Here is a 22,283-nt window from a genome sequence, read left to right on the forward strand (position 1 = left end):
ACATTTAAAAATATGTCCATCCTCACAGAGAAACACAAATCACAAAAGACAAACAACAATTAGGAAGGGGCAGTATTTGACAAAACTAACCTTCAAACTTATTGATCTGAATAAAAACAAATGAGTCACGTAGTACGATTCTGTTGGTATCTACCCCACTGTCACGGTAACAAAAGTTACTTATCAGTCCATTAGATAACACTGCTAGGGCACACCTTGTTTTTCTACTCAGAAAGCAAATAGCCAAATCATTATTTTTATCAAACTGCTGTGACAACCCTGGAAGCCACAACACACAGTTTCAAAACCTCTGTATTAGAGGGAACTGCAAATGACAAAAGTTTTAGGAGAAAACAGACACCAAAATATATAGAATAAGTGACGGAGGGTGATCGGTCAATTGCTACACTGTGATGAAGAGTTTGACACAAGAAAGCAAACTGTGGCAGAACGTATTAAATGAGATCTCACAACAATGTCCATCTTAAATATTTATTGAATGACAGTGGTGAAGTAGCATGGCCATGGTCATTCACTTGGTGTTAATCCTGTACATTTCTGACCGTGTGGACATTTAAAGGCACTGGCGTATTCCACATCCACTGTTAATGTACACACTTTACAGGATAAAGTGTCCCAAGCATATGACCAAACACAAGGGCAGTCAGGTGTGTCCACATGATTTTGTTATTCATTTAGAAAGGCTGAGGATGTGTAAGAATGCGCAGCTATTGCAGTGAGAAACTTCTGCAAAGTCAGTAGACCAGTGACTGTCATAAGACACAATGGCCCATACCTCAATAAATATTTGCTGCCAGACATATGTTTATAGTTTTTCCTAGTTTTGGCCAGTACTATCTCCTATCAGTACATAGAACAATGGAAAACACACACACACACACACACACACACACACACACACACACCACCCCCGCCGCCGCCACCGAGGCCACCCACAGTGGCCAGAGAAAGTGATCATGTGTGAGTTTGAGCTGACGTTAATGCTTTTGTGTGTGTGTGTGTGTGTGTGTGTGTGTGTGTGTGTGTGTGTGTGTGTGTGTGTGTGTTGTCTGCATGTTAGAGAAGAGCATTTTGGCTGAAAGCTCAACATGTATGGCAGTCCTTTTGTGGGGCCACTCTGCAACTCAATGTCATCTTTACACAGTGGTAGCAATCATTCCTTTTCATAGTACTGTCCATATACAATACACTTTTTTAAACACCTTGTACAGGTCACCTGACAGTACAGCAGGATTGGGCAAAATGCACCTGTGTCATCAACAAGTTAGAGGTGATTGCAAATGTATCAAGAGGCCTCATTTTAACTCCCACAAGAGAAAGCTAAATACCTGAATCATCAAGATGAATGATGGCCTGTTAGCAAGTAGGGTGTGTTGCCTCATGAGGTTGTCAATGTACACACACCTTGCCATCATTGTAACTCGTCATCGGCTCAGCCACCTTGTTTCCATATTTGAGCTTCATATATTGGTGTTCTGGCACCCCTCTTAAGCAAAACATACATTTTCTGCAACAAATTTAATGCAACTTACGGAATTTCACTTTAACTGGATTTCAGTTTGCAAACTGTCCAGTCCTTATTCCTGATATGTATACTACTTTTTATGGCATTGTTAATTAAAACCAAATTTCAGTAACATTATTCTTATGACAGTCACTAGGTCCAACAAAAATATTTGTTAGAAGTAGAAATTCCTTAAAAGTGGGTTTGTTAACACACATACGTATTTCTGACCAGACTAAAAGGAATCATTAGTGACTTCAGGTCAAAGATTGCAATTGAGGGAGAAACTGTATTCCAAAAATATATATTTTTCTTTGCAATAACTGTAACACTGCTAGCTTCACTGTATTTCACATACAAATCCGTATCAAACTGTGCCTCAGTGTAAGTACAGCCTGATTCAATTTATGCTCTGTTGTACAATGAAAATAATACACACACTAACAAAACTAACATTGTCATATCAAGAAGTAATTTTCATAAACAAAATTTGTTTTCACAATCAAACATTTATTTAAAAAGTCTATACACAAGAAGAGATAATCATAAATATAAATAAGACACTTCCTCGTATGTACAGCCAAAGCACAGCCTGTATATTCACATTCATTCGTCTGAGGTTCATAACTTTGTATTTTTATTTCCTCCTTTTAAGTCCTTTGCTCTTTGCTTTGCTTCCTTTCATAGCCCCCTTCTTTGCACCCTTTATAACACTTGAAAAGTGTCCTGATTGTTTTGCTTTTTTCCTAAAAAAGAGAAAAAATTGTTACAATGAAGTAAAAAAATACAATAAACTATAACACTTCAGAAAAGCATTTTTTTTACAAAGAATACAAAACGCTACTGGTTGTTACCTTTTATTAAGAAATTTGCGAGACAAAGGAAGATAAGCATAAGGATCTGGACGACCCTTTCTCTTCATGTCTCCTTGAGCTTTCTTTGCACGATACTCGGATCCCAAGGTCACTGAAGGAGCTGTTTTTCCTTTGCCTTTATGCACAGCCTTCTTCACGGGTCGATGAATGCCAGTACCTCCAGCTGATGAAAAGTGAAAACTACATTGGACCGTTTTACAAAATGTAGCAAGAGAGAATATGAGTACAAGAACTTGAACTCCAAGTGAATGCATAAAAACTATGTCTATGTACTTTATGCAAAATGTACAACAAAATGTAAATTAAAGCTGTCACTCATTTAATTTTAGAAAGAGACGACATAGGGATTTATAAGTCATGCTTCTCCTCTACAAAACTGTAACTACTTGTTATCCCAGCATATTCAGTCTTCACGAGATGGTGAAGCAAAACAAAAACAGGTGTGTGTGTGTGTGTGTGTGTGTGTGTGTGTGTGTGTGTGTGTGTGTGTGTGTGTGTGTGTCTGTGTTTCTTCAGCTACCTTTACCGTACTCATTCAGGTACATTTCACTAATACTGTTTTGCTTTGTAGCTTATATTACACCAATGTTTTGTTTATCATAACAATGCTACTTGTTAATCATTCACTGATTCTGGAAAACAACCAGTGATCTTACACGCTCACTGTTATGATTTTTCATTTTCTTCCCGAGTTACAACAACACTGCAGGTTTCAATTGTAGCAGCCTCACCATACGTAAGTAATTCAGAGCAATGCCATGCTTTACTTGTTGGCTGTTTCATACACCATGCAATCCACGGTGTCAACAATTCACAATAGATGAAATTTGATTTCATACATGAGAACAATAAATAGAGTCCTTATTGTCAATGAAAATATTAAAATGTCAAGGAAAACAAAGATGATTATCAAGTGTCTTACAACTGAGAAAGCCATTCATAACACTGACACTATCAGACAGACAATGTGAGAAGACAACAGTGCAACACTGAAAGATACCATACATGACAATTGTATTTTAAGTGAATTCAATTTAAAAAGATACATTAAACTGATGCAAAAAAAAAGAAGATATCGTGTTAACTTCATTCACTATAGATGATGTTATTGGAAAGCCTGTAATTGTGTCAATAACAGTTTAGACAATAAAGTTATTGAATCAGTTATATTTTGCCATATGCTACACATGAAAAAACTGTAAAAGGTGCAGTAATTTTATTATTTAAATCAGTAAAGATACCGTCTATTAAACTGAAACGCCGGAACTAGCACTCCTGGAACTGCAAGTAAACTGTACAAGTATGATAAAACACTAGCTTCTCTCTACTTTCAAATTTTTTCGTACTAGTTTTTTCAACTCCTTGTTGATGAAGCACATGATTACTCTAAACACATTTTGTTTTGACATTCAAAGCTAAGGTCAAGAAAAAGTGAATGGAAGGATGTAACACCCATGGAAATGAAAACTTTCATAGGAATTGTTTTCCTATTGGTGTTTATTCACATCAGTCAGTCAATAACCATAAAAAAAAATAGTTATTTAATTTACTGCATGAAACATGTTAAGGATTCTGAGATCTTTAAATTTATATAGAGAGCGATCTTCAAATGATCCAATTGGTAAGATTCATCCTATGATGGATTATTTCAAACTTAAAATGGATGAACTATGTTATCCCCCTTGTGAACTCGCCAAAGAAACATACTTGGTTTTGTGGAGAAGTCAACAGATATCCCCTCACAACCAGAGAGGATCATAGTGAAAAAATGTCTTAAAATTTGTGTTACTGGAGTAATATTAAGTTGTTCTAAAAATTCTGCTTGATAGGTAGGCCAATATAACATAATGTTTACTATATATCTAAAAACAAAGATGATGTGACTTACCAAACGAAAGCACTGGCAGGTTGATAGACACACAAACAAACACAAACATACACACAAAATTCAAGCTTTCGCAACCAACGGTTGCTTCATCAGGAAAGAGGGAAGGAGAGGGAAAGACGAAAGGATGTGGGTTTTAAGGGAGAGGGTAAGAGTCATTCCAATCCTGGGAGCGGAAAGACCTACCTCAGGGGGAAAAAAGGACAGGTATACACTCGCGCGTGCACTCGCGCACGCGCACACACACACACACACACACACACACACACACACACACACACACACACACACACACATATCCATCCGCACATACACAGACACAAGCAGACATTTGTAAAGGCAAGGAGTTTGGGCAGAGATGTCAGTCGAGGTGGAAGTACAGAGGCAAAGATGTTGCAGAAAGACAGGTGAAATATGAGTGGCGGCAACTTGAAATTAGCGGAGGTTGAGGCCTGGCGGATAACGAGAAGAGAGGATATACTGAAGGGCAAGTTCCCATCTCCGGAGTTCTGACAAGCTGGTGTTAGTGGGAAGTATCCAGATAACCCGGACGGTGTAACACTGTGCCAAGATGTGCTGGCCGTGCAACAAGGCATGTTTAGCCACAGGGTGATCGTCATTACAAACTAACACTTGTCTGCCTGTGTCCATTCATGCAAATGGACAGTTTGTTGCTGGTCATTCCCACATAGAAAGCTTCACAGTGTAGGCAGGTCAGTTGGTAAATCACGTGGGAGCTTTCACACATGGCTCTGCCTTTGATCGTGTACACCTTCCGGGTTACAGGACTGGAGTAGCTGGTGGTGGGAGGGTGCATGGGACAGGTTTTACACCAGGGGCAGTTACAAGGGTAGGAGCCAGAGGGTAGGGAAGGTGGTTTGGGGATTTCATAGGGATGAACTAAGAGGTTACGAAGGTTAGGTGGATGGCGGAAAGACACTCTTGGTGGAGTGGGGAGGATTTCATGAAGGATGGATCTCATTTCAAGGCAGGATTTGAGGAAGTCGTATCCCTGCTGGAGAGCCACATTCAGAGTCTGATCCAGTCCCGGAAAGTATCCTGTCACAAGTGGGGCACTTTTGGGGTTCTTCTGTGGGATGTTCTGGGTTTGAGGAGATGAGGAAGACGCTCTGGTTATTGGCTTCTGTACCAGGTCGGGAGGGTAGCTGCGGTATGCAAAAGCTGTTTTCAGGTTGTTGGTGTAATGGTTCAGGGATTCCGGACTGAAGCATATTTGTTTGCCACGAAGACCTACACTGTAGGGAAGGGACCGTTTGATGTGGAATGGGTGGCAGCTGTCATAATGGAGGTACTGTTGCTTGTTGGTGGGTTTGATGTGGACGGACGTGTGAAGCTGGCCATTGGACAGATGGAGGTCAACGTCAAGGAAAGTGACATGGGATTTGGAGTAGGACCAGGTGAATCTGATGGAACCAAAGGAGTTGAGGTTGGAGAGGAAATTCTGGAGTTGTTCTTCACTGTGAGTCCAGATCATGAAGATGTCATCAATAAATCTGTACCAAACTTTGGGTTGGCAGGCCTGGGTAACCAAGAAGGCTTCCTCTAAGCGACCCATGAATAGGTTGGTGTACGAGGGGGCCATCCTGGTACCCATGGCTGTTCCCTTTAATTGTTGGTATGTCTGGCTTTCGAAAGTGAAGAAGTTGTGGGTCAGGATGAAGCTGGCTAAGGTAATAAGGAAAGAGGTTTTTGGAAGGGTGGCAGGTAATCGGCGTGAAAGGAAGTGCTCCATCGCAGCGAGGCCCTGGACGTGCGGAATATTTGTGTATAGGGAAGTGGCATCAATGGTTAGAAGGATGGTTTCCGGGGGTAACAGATTGGGTAAGGATTCCACGCGATCGAGAAAGTGGTTGGTGTCTTTGATGAAGGATAGGAGACTGCATGTAGTGGGTTGAAGGTGTTGATCTACGTAGGCAGAGATACCTTCTGTGGGGGCTTGGTAACCAGCCACAATGGGGTGGCCGGGATGATTGGGTTTGTGAATTGAAGGAAGAAGGAAGAAGGTAGGGGTACGGGGTGTCGGTGGGGTCAGGAGGTTGATGGAGTCAGGTGAAAGGTTTTGTAGGGGGCCTAAGGTTCCGAGGATTCCTTGAAGCTACGCCTGGACATCAGGAATGGGATTGCCTTGGCAAACTTTGTATGTAGTGTTGTCTGAAAGCTGACGCAGTCCCTCAGCCACATACTCCCGATGATCAAGTACCACGGTCGTGGAACCCTTGTCCGCCGAAAGAATGACGATGGATCGGTCAGCCTTCAGATCGTGGATAGCCTGAGCTTCAGCAGTGGTGATGTTGTGAGTAGGATTAAGGTTTTTTAAGAAGGATTGAGAGGCAAGGCTGGAAGTCAGAAATTCCTGGAAGGTTTGGAGAATGTGATATTAAGGAAGAGGAGGTGGGTCCCGCTGTGACGGAGGACGGAACTGTTCCAGGCAGGGTTCAATTTGGATAGTATCTTGGGGAGTTGGATCATTAGGAGTAGGATTAGGATCATTTTTCTTCGTGGCAAAGTGATATTTCCAGCAGAGAGTACGAGTGTAGGGCAGTAAATCTTTGACGAGGGCTGTTTGGTTGAATCTGGGAGTGGGGCTGAAGATGAGGCCTTTGGATAGGACAGAGGTTTCGGATTGGGAAAGAGGTTTGGAGGAAAGGTTAATTACTGAATTAGGGTGCTGTGGTTCCAGATTGTGTTGACTGGAATTTTGAGGTTTTGGGGGGAGTGGAGCTGGAAGTGGGAGATTGAGTAGATGGGAGAGACTGGGTCTGTGTGCAATGAGAGGAGGTTGAGGTTTGCTGGGAAGGTTGTGAAGGGTGAGTGAGTTGCCTTTCCAGAGGTGGGAAACCAGGGGATTGGATAGTTTTTTGAGGTGGAGGGTGGCATGCTGTTCTAATTTGTGGTTGGCCTGTAGGAGGATGCTCTGAACAGCAGGTGTGAATGTGGGAGAGGAAAGATTGATGACTTTTATTAAGGATAGGAGTTGACGGGTGTGTTCATTGGCTGAGTTGATGTGTAGGTGAAGGATTAGGTGGGTGAGGGCAATGGATTGTTCAGTTTGGAACTGGTATAGGGACTGATGGAAAGAAGGGTTACAGCCAGAGATGGGAACTTTAAATGTGAGGCCTTTGGGGGTAATACCAAATGTCAGACAAGCCTGAGAAAATAAAATATGGGAGCGTAATCTGGCTAGGGCGAAGGCATGTTTGCGAAGGGAATGTAAATAAAACTTAATGGGGTCATTGTGGGGGTGTTGTGAGGGTGTCATGGTATTAGAAGGTGGAAAGTGTAACTTGAATGAAAATGAAAATAAAAATATATGGGGAGAGATATTAACTGGAGATCTGGTGCGAAAAAAGGCGAAAAAGTGTTGGTTAAAGCTGGGCTATGTTGATCCTGTGGTGAACTTGGGTTGGTAGACAACGATGTGCACAAAGGTTAGGTGGTTGTGTTGCCACCAAAACACGTTAAAGGGTGGAGAAATTCGGGAAAATTTCGAAAAAACTGCGTGTAAATGTATTAAAATGAGTGGTTTTGTGGTGGCAGATAATGAAAATGAGGCTAACAATTGTCTGACGAAGAAATAATGACGTTAAAACCTGTGGGAAGTGGCTAAAAATTATCAGTGATGTGCGAAAAACGGAAATGGAAATAAGGCGAAAGTTATCAGAACTAGCCGAAATGGTTGTTTAATAGGTGAAAGGAACTGTTTGTGAACTGGAAACGGTGGATTTTATAGCACCGTTAGTGTTGAAGGTGGAAAAAAATTTTTTGGTTATGGCTTGGAAGTGGGTTACGTATTATTGGGTATACATAGGCGGGATAAAATTGTATGGTAGATTACGGTAAAATAGAGAAGGTGAATACAAAGTGAAACTACTTGCAAAAACAGAAAGAGAAAATTGAAAGAGAAAGTACTTGCAAAAACAGCATTGGCACTGTAGCTGGTTACCAAGCCCCCATAGAACGTATCTCTGCCTATGTAGATCAACACCTTCAACCCATTACATGCAGTCTCCCATCCGTCATCATCAAAGACACCAACCACTTTCTCGAACGCCTGGAATCCCTACACAGTCTGTTGCTCCCGGAAACCATCCTTGTAACCATTGATGGCACTTCCTTATACACAAATATTCCGCATGTCCAGGGCCTAGCTGCGATGGAGCACTTCCTTTCACGCCGATTACCTGCCACCCTACCAAAAACCTCTTTCCTCATTACCTTAGCCAGCTTCATCCTGACCCACAACTTCATCACTTTCGAAGGCCAGACATACCAACAATTAAAGGGAACAGCCATGGGCACCAGGATGGCCCCCTCGTACGCCAACCTATTCATGGGTCGCTTAGAGGAAGCCTTCTTGGTTATCCAGGCCTGCCCACCCAAAGTTTGGTACAGATTTATTGATGACATCTTCATGATCTGGACTCACAGTGAAGAACAACTCCAGAATTTCCTCTCCAACCTCAACTCCTTTGGTTCCATCAGATTCACCTGGTCCTACTCCAAATCCCATGTCACTTTCCTTGACGTTGGCCTCCATCTGTCCAATGGCCAGCTTCACACGTCCGTCCACATCAAACCCACCAACAAGCAACAGTACCTCCATTATGACAGCTGCCACCCATTCCACATCAAACGGTCCCTTCCCTACAGCGTACGTCTTCGTGGCAAACGAATCTGCTCCAATCCGGAATCCCTGAACCATTACACCAACAACCTGAAAACAGCTTTCGCATCCTGCAACTACCCTCCCGACCTGGTACAGAAGCAAATAACCAGAGCCACTTCCTCATCTCCTCAAACCCAGAACCTCCTACAGAAGAACCCCAAAAGTGCCCCACTTGTGACAGGACACTTTCCGGGACTGGATCAGACTCTGAATGTGGCTCTCCAGCAGGGATACGACTTCCTCAAATCCTGCCCTGAAATGAGATCCATCCTTCATGAAATCCTCCCCACTCCACCAAGAATGTCTTTCCGCCGTCCACCTAACCTTCGTAACCTCTTAGTTCATCCCTATGAAATCCCCAAACCACCTTCCCTACCCTCTGGCTCCTACCCTTGTAACCGCCCCTGGTGTAAAACCTGTCCCATGCACCCTCCCACCACCAGCTACTCCAGTCCTGTAACCCGGAAGGTGTACACGATGAAAGGTCTGTCTTTCAACAACATCTTTGCCTCTGTACTTCCACCTCGACTGACATCTCTGCCCAAACTTCTTGCCTTTACAAATGTCTGCTTGTGTCCGTGTATGTGCAGATGGATGTGTGTGTGTGTGTGTGTGTGTGTGTGTGTGTGTGTGTGTGTGCGCGCGCACGCGTGTATATCTGTCCTTTTTTCCCCCGAAGGTAAGTCTTTCCGCTCCCAGGATTGGAATGACTCTTACCCTCTCCCTTAAAACCCACATCCTTTTGTCTTTCCCTCTCCTTCCCTCTTTCCTTATGAAACAACCGTTGGTTGCGAAAGCTTGAATTTTGTGTGTTTGTTTGTGTGTCTATCAACCTGCCAGCGCTTTCGTTTGGTAAGTCACATCTTTGTTTTTAGATATATTTTTCCCACGTGGAATGTTTCCCTCTATTATATTCATAATGTTTACTATGACACACAAGAATTACTGAGCAAAAAATCAAATTACTTGACCTGCAAGATATCTGTAAAGCACTTGCTGCCTGCACCCACTTTCATCAGCTGCACATGTCAGGTGTCAGATGTCTGAGTACATTTTTGGTACAAATTTTATAGAGATCAGTTCATGGTTACAGTTAGGCCTATCTAACTAATTAAAGTGATCTGTGTGAAAAGACCAGACTGTACTATGAAAAGGGAAGGCTCAGTGGAGCTGATGTATAAGAGAAATGTATAAGAGAAAGTTACTAATGCTACTGATGAAATTAAGCAATGGAAACTCCAGTTTGGAATATCAACAATATAAGAAAAAGAGATAGATTGCTACTCACCATAAAGATGACACACTGAGTTGCAGACAACCAATACGAAATGACTGTAGTCCTTTAGTTGTGGCTGTCTCGAATTCAACATGTCAGCTTTATGGTGAGTAGCAAGCCATCTTTTTCCTTACATTGTTAATGATACTGATGTCTCTTTATCATAGAATTCTCCATCATTTTGTCTTCTAATGTTGCTGTTCTCTGTTAAATTCACATACTGTTATTTGTATTTTCTAATTCAATCAACAGGCATCTACTAATATTGTCTGGCTATCTTTACAAAATTGTCCAAAAGATATAAATGATTGTATTAATAATAGCTCTGTCTTATTACATTTCTTTATGGAAAACAAAAGAGCAGTTGTACTGCAGAGGTCACTATGTGAGCTCACTGCATCAACTGCTCAGAACAATTTTGTTGAATTTTATAGGTCAGGGTTCCATTACACATAGGATGTGGCCACACAGGTAACAGGAGCTGTGTGAAGTGCACTGAATGGTTTTTTATGTTGGAGAGTCTTGGAAAAGTACAAACAAGGGCACAAGTCTCAAAGGGTGCAGGTCAAACGTAGAACAATGGTACGCCCAGCAAACATCGGTATTACAGTTGAACGTTTCATAGCTGTGTTGGGAAAGAACCAGATCTCCAAGCTCTACCAAGAGGCATTGAAGTAGAAATCGTTGTAGGTACTGAAAGCTGGATATAAGTTTAGCCAATGTTTTTACCAGGGACCTAACAGTGTTCAAAAATGACATACAAAATTCAGTTGTAGTCTGTGGAGACTTCAATTTCCCCTCAATACATTAACAAATATTTGTGTTTAAAGTTGGTTGTAGGCATAAACCATTGTCTGAAATTGTAGTAGTGGAAAAATTATTGAGCAAGGAGCTGACACTTAGTGTAAATGGTTGCAATAACATATTAGACCTCTTAACACAATTGTGAACAAATAGTGTGTGTGTGTCATTTTTATCCACTTATTTTTCTCTCCCTTAGTTTGCTTCTTTTGCTCTGTTTATTCCATACCATTTGTTTTATTGTCTCCACTTGCTGTCTTTTGATGTTCTTCCTCCTTTAACCAACTTCTCTTTTCACTATCACTGTTCAGTCATCACTGAAATGACATAGGCCTGTTATCTCTGAATTCTTACTTTTGGCATGCTTTTGTTCAACTCTGGCTTACTTCATATTAAGTACGTGGGTCCCACTTGACATGAGTGACCTGGCTACCCTTCACCCTCCCTCCTCAAGCTTTGCCAGCAATTCCCTTTTTTCTGCCTTCAAGGACACTCAAGTTCTGAAAGTTAGGAGTATTGTTGGTATTCAGTTATCAGCTCTACTGAGAGGTGAACCACCTGAAGGTCAGCACTGGCCAACTCGTCTGCCTCTTTATGAATGTAACAGAAAATGTAGTGCTGTATTCTGAGTAAATTACATAATAGCAGTCTGGAAGCAGACTGCTCAACATTCAAAACCAATAAGACTCAACTGGACAAGAATGCACAACAGTCCCAAATACAATGGCTACTCATAATTCTTACAAAATTTCTTGAATTTTGCAAGTTTTGCAGGTTTGTACAATATCAGAAGCAAAATTCCATGAAGTACTACTTCAAAAAAGAAAAAGGGCTTACAAAGTGAAATGAATGGCATGATGTTGTTGTCTATCCACGATATTAGGAACTACATTTGATTAATTCAGTGTAGTTTCAGTTGTGAAGATATTTCCAAAATTTGTGTATTTGAGTAAATGAAAATCCTGAAATGATAAACACAAAAAAAATGTATATTTCTCAAAGACTGTAGTTTGGTATAAATGAACTTGTTAGTGCGACACTAAATGTTGTATAGCTCAAATGAGGAGACACTAGTTTCTTCATTACTGTGTATCTAAAAGGGGCAGTTTAAGTACAAAAACGAATGAATTATTATAACCTGAAACTAAAGACCAATAATAGAATTTACAAAGTGATGTGAGTCACCACAGCACTAAAAAATCAGATGAACTTGGTTAATGTCAATTGTATAGTATTTCATCCTTTGTGGAACACAAAATTACGGGGCCACAAATCTCACAAAATTAAGAATATCATAGCTAAATCCAGGATGGAATAATAGCAATATTATGAAAAGAATAGTTGTTACTCACGATACAGCGGAGATGTTCAGTTACAGGTAGGCACAACAAAAAGACTGTAAAACATTTTTCAAACAAATCTTGAAAATGTTTGACAGTCATTTTGTTGTGCCTATCTGCGACTCAGCATCTCCACTAATGATGAGTAGCAACTATCCTTTTCATAATATTGTTAAAATATCATTTCTGTACTTTCCAATCTGCTATATTGTTTCACTTGTCATAACAAAAGTAGTAATGATACAATGTGCATCAATTGTATACACTCACAACACTAACTGCAATTAAAAAAGAACTAACTCCTTTTAATACACATAAACTATCATCAAAGATATCATCATTGTTAAATATACTACTTGCCAAGCAGCAGTAGGAGGACGAAACACAAAAGTTATGGTAACTTCATAACCTCTTTTATATGTTTTGTTCTGCCGCCATTGTTTTTTTTTTATCTACACAACTGTATCATATTTTGAAAAACTGATCACTTCGTTGGTATATTAAACATACCTCTGTATTTCATAGCTGGCTCACTCTGTGCATCAGTGCTAACACTCATTCTTCTCTTTCTTCCAGCAATGGGACCAACTGATGACGCTGCAACACTCTTGGTCTCGCCATCCTCATCACCTGAAAAAAAGAATTATATGAGAACATTAATTACAAAACTAGCAATATTACTTTCCTCCAACACACACAGTGATATTACACTGATTGTTTTCTAAGATTAAACATTTACTTCCCTTGGTACTGATATGATAGTTCACTGTAACACATTTATTAACCACCTGTGTGTTCTTCAATGCATTATACTGACAGTCTCTGAAATTATGATTCTTGTGAACCATTGAATGGTTTGCTCACTTCAGCTGTGCTACCACTGAGGCTATGTGGGTAACTTGGATAGTGTGTAGCCAGAGGACATACTGGTTTGCTTTCAAGTGATGACATTCGCCAGATTTCTATTAAATGGGGTACTGAAACAGCCAAACGGGATTATTTCCTGCTGAAAATACAATTGTAAAAATACTGTCCAATGAACACACACTTCAAAGTGAACAACAAATCTCACGACCATATGGATGGGATGGTGACAAGCAGACATCTATGTTCGTTGATTGCAGCTTCATGGAAAAATTTGAAGCACACGTACTGGGATGTAAGCAACCAAAACTTCAAGTATGTGATTTTGTTACCTGAACTACACACTCATCTTGTCAAGATCTGACAAAGGAGCTCAGACATTTCAGGAAAATTTGGAGGGAGGGAGGGGCAGTAAAAAAACAGTTATTACTTATGACACAAAAAAAAGGAAATCACAAACTACTAATGTTGCATGATCTGTAAGTTACAAAATAAAGTTACAAAAGTGCACTGATCGAGAGAAGCCGAGCTTGTTTTGTTCATTAGTGAAAACTAGAATCTTCTACATTGTGGAGGCTAGGTTGCCCCTACTTTTCTTGATTTCCGAAGAGCCTTTCAAAGTGTTCAGTTACATCACCAAACAAACAAATATGTGCTTACTGTGTATTGCAACAGGTATGCAACGGGAATGAAGACTTCCTAGCAAGAAAGAACCCAATACATCTTTCTTAAAAGGGCAAGAGTCAGATGTAAATGTAGTGTCCAACATACATCAAGGAAGTGTAATGGGATTGTTACTGTTTATACTATGTATAAATGAAATAAATGAAAGGGTAGATAACATCTGCAGCTGTTTAAGGCTGTCCACAGATAATTCAGTTGCTGCAAAACGTAGGACGATTTGCATAAGGTCAGCACACAGTACAAAGACTAGCAGCTCACATTCAACACAAATACACATAATGGGCATAAATGGATACAATGATACAATATCTTTTAAACGTCTGAGTTAAAACAACATATCTTCATGTTTTATCGAGAGTGCACTTCAACAGCTAGTCATGCACAACTTTAATAGTAACTGCTATCTAGTTTGTTAATGAGCAACCTCTTGCCATGTCTACATATCTATATCCACATGATTACTATGCAATTGGATCACTCCATGTCAGGTGGTCTACCGGTTCCCAAATGACCATCATACATTTTGTTGAAATTTTTCCATGAACATCACGCATGTTCCCTCCAGTGAACATTTGTAAAGACTCACAATCATTAATTCGGTACTTCTGGTGATATAGTCATTTGTTTGACCCCATTGTGCACCTATCAACAAAACACCCATGAGTTTTTGGCAACATCGAGACATATCATCTCCAGTAATATTTTCTTGAAAGAAACAGAACTAGGTCATCTTGTACAATGTTTTGAGCTCTCCTAAGTGAAATAATAATAAAAAATTGTGAGCTATTTGCATATGGATAATTTGAAGTTGCCAGAAAAAACAAAACCCCAGAAGAATGTAGGAGTTTAGCTATTTATACCTCCGGAAGTAATTGCAGTACACATCTGAATCCTGGTACGTAATAACTCAGCAATACAAAATCTTAGAGTAGAAAATTTAATATTCCTATTGCTTTCCAATAGTTACAAGTTCAGAGCAAAGTTGATGATTATTCTAAAAATGCCAAAAATCACTATTTTTGTCCACTTTTACAAAAAATGTCTTCTGCCAACTCTCTTCCACAATTTTCATTAGAAACCCTGTCTAAACATCTTAAAAATTATATTTTGATTTGCAATGCGAGCATACAAGCACTAAAAAGATAATGACAAGGCGGAGGTGCATTGAAGATGAGTCCATATTCCGCTGGTATTCAAATTAAATCTGACATTTTTATTATGTTCTAAAATTGTTTAATACACTTTGGAGAAGACAATACCAAAAGTCTTGATGGTTAGGGAGTGAGAGAACGTCCAAATAACTCGAAAAATTTCATAAAATGGGTGTCTTTTGTCACGACTCATAGTGACATAATTCAGTCAGTTTTTCTCCTATAACTACAGCATCAAACTTCACAATTTAACTGTGATTTACAAAGGTAGTTGAGGTAACAGAAATAAAATTGCTGCATAAAAGCTGCAGCACACATTGTATATAAACAGCCGGCAGGTTTTACACCACTGTCACATCAGGTGAACTTTGGTGAAGTACAAAGCAGTTTCCCGAAATTTTTTAGAATGGATTTATGTTATAGAGCATTTTTAGTATGTATTTTACTGTGTAATGCTACTGTGTGCTAGTATAATTCTGATTTAAAATACGGTGTACTTTGTGGTTTATGTGGAACATTAGTATACACATGAAAAATTATATAAATGTATTTGTATGGTTCATGATGGCTTAACCACTGCTGATTCCTTTTAAAGTGAGGAATCAGTATCCCCATCACCATAGGGGCCATGTTGTGCAACAGCAGCCACTGCTTCTCGTGGATTTGCCCAACACAGTCCTCACCTACTACACTGGGGGAACATTTTCTATCATTGAGATTTCAAGAAAGGGCACAGCAATGCAAATAACCATGCTTCTGTTTGAGGAAAGCAATAAGGTGTCCCTTGTCCAAAGGGTGAGTAAGCCAGCAACAGAAAATTGGCCATCAATTTAACAGAAACACATGATAAAGTCACCAAGCTGCAGTTTTTTTTCTTTTTTTTTCCCAGCATTGGCTCAGCTGTATGTGTATTCTCTGCGGCACTCTTGAGGCAGTGGGGACCCTGCAAAAACTTCAGTCTGGTTGCAGCAAACACGTTACTCCTTAGCAGCTCAAGGCTAAATAATATTAAACTTGAACCTACTAGGCTTGCGATGAGCTTTCGAGAGGCAGTTCGTTGTCACTGACATCATCCACTCAATTATATTCCTAGGTTTTCTGTCCTCCTATGAACTCATACCTGATATGCAGCATAGTTGTGACTGGGTTCAAATTAACTTCATTAATAACCAGCCCACTAATTTAGTGCAGTGGTCTGATTGTGAAATTTGTTACAGGACTGCCTCCCCTCTTGCACCTCTGAGCAGAACTTCGATTGATTATGCGACCAGTGGGTGTGATGGACCCCCACCAAAGCTGGTCCTCCCACATTCTTTCTACCACAGAGCCTTAGTCTGGACAAACTTAGGATCGCAAAGGGAGAATTCCATGTTATGGTTCAAGCAAGCACAGCCCAGCACTAAATGCTCTGAAGATTCCCGACCACTGCCTGTTATAACGTCTTTCCAGTCGTACATTTCTTTTCACACTGGATCTTGTCAAGGTCTACAATCAGATGCTAGTGGTGCCAGAGGATATACACAAAACAGTTAACGCAACACTATTGGACTTGCCCTACATGTCATATGGGCTGCGTAACACTGCAGTCATTCCACAGGTTTCTTGATGAAGTGCCAAAGGGCCTAGACTTCTGTTTTGCCGACATCTAAAACATTCTGGTGGCATTATTTTCACCACAAGAACACAACTGTCATCTTGAAGACTTTTTCCACCACTTCACCAACTATGGAACGTGTGGCAAAGTCCATGCAAGAACTCGAACATGCTGCAATGGCATAGTGATGCGGAATATGTGGTGATGAGTAATGTGGATAGGTACAGCTATGGCCAGAATGTGGATTTGTCACAGTACTCTTGACACTTCTTGCAGCAGGTCCTTGAGTTTTGCACCATTGTTCTGTGCCACTGTCATCAATTGAAATTTACGGTCTTAAGATATGGCACAAATTCTGGACAGAACACCACCAACCACATTTTTGGCACCACTGATGTACCGAATTTTGGTCATGAACTGGGCAATGAAATTTAGATGGTTCATTTGGACTGGTGGATAGTTGTTCTGGGGTTGTGAAAATGTGAATTTCAGAAGGCAACAGTCATAAATATGGTGAAGACAAAGTCTTTGACCAAAACCCTGAAATAATTTATGACTTCATAGGTAGCCAGGAGCTCTGTATAGAATGATGGCCAAGAACACTTTTTCTGCTGATCTTTTGGTGAAAAAGATAAGGGCTCCCAAGACTCCATTGACATGCTGCCACAGAACTGCACCCACAGAATGGGCTGACAGATCTGAAAAGATCAGTAAGGGGACTTTAGCAATAGGATGTGTGAGCAATGCGTGCCATGTCAGTCTCACTTGGTATGCTTCAAACCTATAGATACTTATTTGATGTCAGAAGTGTGGAAACATGCACTATGGGGCACAACATGCACTATGGGGCACATAGGACTGCAGGGAGTGATATACTTTTATCATGACGAGGTATGGTTGCGGGTTTCGCCCTAACATAGGGACAAGTTACTCTCTCAGGATGGCAACCAATCCCAGAGGTAGACATGTGGAACCAGCACAGATATCTTGAATCTAATAAAGCTCACTTTACTAGTTTTGATGAGGCATTTGGCAGGTTCAGTAATATTCCATACTTGGTGGAGCAGTGGAAAAAGTTTAAAAGATGACATTCATGTTCTTCTGGTGGACATTATGCTACCAGAACATTGTATAAGTAACAAAACAGAAGTCTAGAGCCTTTAGCACTTCATTAATAAACCTGCAGAATATGTGTGCTGTCTTACACACCACACCTGGTTGCAGAACTCATGGATTCGTAACAGACACATTGCCAGCCATTACTTCACTGACCCATCCCCAACAGTTCAGTTCAGCCACTGCACAAGCAAACACCAATCAGCGCCATGCCAGACACTAGGAAAAGAGGCTAAACTACGATGACATGATAGGATGACAAGTGTGATTCCACCTAGGCCCATGGGTGATTACATAACCTGGTTTTATTCACACACTCCATGCAAGATGATAGAGTTTTGTGATGGGTGGCACTTCCAAGGCTATCAGTAGTTCTAAAGGAATGTTGTCTACCATATTTACTCGAATCTAAACCGCACTCGAATCTAAGCCGCACCTGAAAAATGAGGCTCGAAATAAAGGAAAAAAAAATTCCTGAATCTAAGCCTCACCTGAAATTTGAGACTCGAAATTCAAGGGGAGAGAAAAGTTTTAGGCAGCACCTTCAAATCGAAACAAAGTTCGTCCATTGTAATATAAGACACAATTTAAGTCGAATGAATGACGATACAGCTACAGTAGTTTGGTTCGAGTCGTAAGCTTAGCAGTTTAGCTTTACCAGGTAGCCATTGCTATGCGGCAGGCGCTCCGTCCGTATTAATACAGGTACACTTCCTTTTTCATGTGCTTCATCTGGTTTGAATTGATTGCTTATTTTGCTTTGATCTGATAAGTGCTGTTTTCTTTGTTATAGTTGTTTAGGTCACTATAAGCTGAAAATGCATTACTGTACTGTCTCTGTCATGCATTGTTTGTCACATTCTGATAGTGCGTGTTTACGGCCTGTCGCCGCTCGCGGCATGGCTTGCTTTTGCGCGTGCTACTGCCGCTTTAAATAAAAGAGAGAGAGAGAGAGAGAGAGAGAGAGGAATCATCTCATCAGCGAAACAATGGCAAGAGACTGCTATTTGTTGTTACTTACACTGCTGCTTTCTTTGATCATGATCAACAAGAACCAAATAATAGACTGCCTATGATAGAACATGTTCTGAACGAGAGTTAGGCGAAAATTTTTCTTCATTTGAAAATCTTTGCGGCCGCTTCTTTAGTACATCAAATTCTGCACAGAAATTAGAGTCATCTTAGATTTAAAAATCTAGTCAGTTGCCTTGCTTCATTTATGACTGTATCACTATTAGGCATAAGAATAATACGAATATAAACATGACACATTACGTATATTCTTCCGCGTTTGCTGTTGTCTCGCTCTAGTTTCGTAGTTTATTAGGCACACAGGATTTAAATGAGATAGCAGCAAACACGAAAGAATGCATGGCAAAATGTTTATATTAGTATTATTCTTATGGTGAAGAGAATACTGCATGTGATTCACATTTCATCAGGTTCCTATTAGCAACCATCTCTTCCCACAGGTAGGAAAAAATTCAGAAAGTAGATTTGGCCATTTCTGCTACATTCGAAGATGAACAATACGGAATTTGTATTTACTTCGTTGGATAATGTATGAAAATGCAGTGGTCGAAACTCGGGGCGGAGAAAAAAAAGCTCGTCTTCCACCTTTTTTTTTTTAAATTTATTTACTGACGCAGAGGTTTTGGCACCAGTATTTATCTTTGTGCCTACAAAGCATGCCTGTGTAGCGCTACATATATTCGACGGCAGAAGTTAGTTGTGGCGGCACCTACCAACATTTCTCAGAACTTCGGCTTGCTTTGCACTCGATTCTAAGCCGCAGGCGGTTTTTTGGATTACGAAAACCGGAAAAAAAGTGTGGCTTAGATTCGAGTAAATACGGTACTCCTGGGGCCTTGTCTCGACTTAGATCTTTCAGTGCTCTGTCAAATTCTTCATGCGGTATCGTATCTCCCATCTCATCTTCCTTTTCCATAACACTGCCCTGAAGTACATCTCCCTTGCATAGACCCTCTATATACTCCCTTCACCTTTCTGATTTCCCTTCTTTGCTTAGGACTGATTTTCAGTCTGAGTTCTTGATATTGATACAGGTTGTTCTCTTTTCTGCAAAGGTCTCCCTAATTTTCCTGTAGATGGCATCTATCTTTCCCCTTATGATATGTGCTTCTAAATCCTTACATTTGTCCTCTAACCATTCCTGCTTAGCCATTTTGCATTTTCTGTTGGTGTCATTTTTTAGCCATTTGTATTACCTTTTGCCTTCATCATTTAATTTTTTATATATTTTCTCTTTTCTTCAATGAAATTCAATACCTCTTCTGTTGCCCACGGATTTCTACAAGCTCTCTTCTTTTTACATATTTGATCCTCTGCTGCCTTCCCCATTTCGTTTCTCAAAGCTATACATTCTTCTTCTACCGTATTCGTTTCCCCTGTTCTTGTCAGTCATTCCGTAATGCTTCCTCTGAAACTCTCTACAACCTCTGGTTATTTAAGTTTATCCAGGTACCATCTCCTTAAATTACTACAGGTAATCAGATCCATTTCCTTTGTGGCATAGTATGGCCATTTCCTGAAAAACCCTTCTTGTTCACAACAAAATCAACATCTTCAGTTTTAATCTACAGCTCATAACCAATAAATTGTGGTCAGAGTCCACATCTGCCCCTGGAAATGTCTTAGAAGTTGAAATCTGGTTTCTAAGTCTCTGTCCTACCATTATATAGTCAATCTGAATGAAACCTTTCGGTGTCTTCAGGTCTCTTCCACATATACAACCTCCTGTCACAATTCTTAAAACAAGAGTTAGCTATGATTAAATTATGCCCTGTGCAAAATTCTACCAGGCAGCTTCCTCTTTCATTCCTTTCCCCCAGTCCATATTCACCTACTTTTTTTCCTTCCCTTCCTTTTCCTAGTATCAAATTCCAGTCCCCCATGACTATTAAATTTTTTTTCTCCCTTAACTATCTGAACAATTCCTTCTATCTCATCACACATTTCTTCAATCTCTTCATCTGTTGGGCTAGCTGGCAAATAAACTTGTACAATATTTAATGTAATATTTTGCAGAAATCTCTCTCAGGTGCTGAAATGCATATAGCAATTTTTTCATAGTTTAATGGCAGCAAATTCATTATAAACCAATTTTCAACAGGCACGAATATGTCAAAACAAAACACTGCCTGTAGGTGTTCACACGAAGTGGGAAGTGTGCATGTGCGCTCACATGTGTGTGGGCATGTGTGCAATTAACTTCAAGTCTGTATGATGTTAGCTGTGATGAGCACCATCAGTTTTCCTTGAAACAACACTGCAATAGTCTGCCATATGGCATAAAGAGTAATAAGCACCACTTACAAGAAAATTATTAAAATTAATAAAACTGTAACTCACCACTCTCTGAGTCACTCAAGTGAAGCTTCTTAAATTTATTTGAAGACTCATTTTCATCATCACTGTCCTCTGTAATTATTAGCCTCCCATCAGAAGCAACCTTGAAATCTGATGCCTTCTTCCTCTTGATTTCTTTTGAGACTACAGAACGTGGATTTGTTGCTGAAATTGTAGGAAAATAATGATTTATCCTTTTTCATTAGCTAAGACAATATAAACAAATATATTAACTCATCTGAATAAATCTGCAATGATTAGGAACTAACTAGGCATTGTTGCAAAATGCTGCTTATGTGTATAAAAATTTTGAACTTTTTTCCACTAGAGTACCTGTAATTCTCTTTGCAGCTGATGTATCAGTAAAATCAATGAATGACTCCTCATCCTCTTTGATCCATGTGCCTGGTTGTTTCTTCCTTTTAGAAACAACTTTGCTTCTTTCAGAATGCTCTTCAAAGTCAGAGTCATCTGACTCTGCAAGAATTTCTTCAATACTGTAAAATATGAATAAATTGAACAAAGTTATAAAAGTGCCTTAGTAGTCAATGAAGAAGCGCGAATTTGCTTAAAGTCATCTTAGAAAATGAAATCATTTTATGATAAATATTTAAGTATTCAGAAATAGTTATTTTTTAATTTCCAAGTAGACAATGGACTTTAGTTGCACATTGAAAATATTTAAATGAAATGTTGAACTGATCAATGTAGACATGTTTTCTTCCATTTTACTGCAATATGAAAAAACAAGAGCAGCTGCAGCCCTTAATGGCTACATATGATGGACATTATACAGTTGTTGAAAAGTTATTTCTATAACAAATGAGCAATGTCCTTAATTTAATTGTATATTCTGTATATTATCTCTATAAACACTGATGAAAACAAAGCCATCATGTGTTGTATGCATCTTAATTGGATCAGTTCAATATTTCACATTACAAAAAGTTGTTTATCAGTTACTGACAAGTTAAGATAGCAGACAACAATGTGCTTAGTGCATCTATGCCTATGAAAGTAGGAATGACACATGAGGTACAAACTGCTTGAAAGTTCTACTTAATTGAGTCTGAAGCTTCTGCATCCTGACAGGAGGAAAAAAATTTGCTTTGCCAT

At 39.8% G+C, this 22,283-nt stretch overlaps 1 protein-coding gene across 1 annotated transcript in view; it reads right to left on the reverse strand.

Annotated features, from left to right (window-relative positions):
* Positions 1–1,813: 1,813 nt before the first annotated feature.
* Positions 1,814–22,283, reverse strand: part of LOC124787920 (RRP12-like protein) — a 140,734-nt gene continuing 120,264 nt past the window's right edge. The window contains exons 19-23 of the mRNA XM_047254907.1: positions 21,501–21,664; positions 21,171–21,332; positions 12,900–13,019; positions 2,380–2,563; positions 1,814–2,271 (exon numbers count right to left, since the gene is read on the reverse strand). Of these exons, the coding sequence (XP_047110863.1) occupies positions 2,163–2,271; positions 2,380–2,563; positions 12,900–13,019; positions 21,171–21,332; positions 21,501–21,664 (739 nt within the window). The 3' untranslated portion in view covers positions 1,814–2,162. The remainder of the gene's footprint in view (positions 2,272–2,379; positions 2,564–12,899; positions 13,020–21,170; positions 21,333–21,500; positions 21,665–22,283) is intronic.

The sequence above is a fragment of the Schistocerca piceifrons genome, chromosome 3, assembly GCF_021461385.2.
Source record: "Schistocerca piceifrons isolate TAMUIC-IGC-003096 chromosome 3, iqSchPice1.1, whole genome shotgun sequence".
NCBI classification, from domain to species: Eukaryota; Metazoa; Arthropoda; class Insecta; order Orthoptera; family Acrididae; genus Schistocerca; species Schistocerca piceifrons.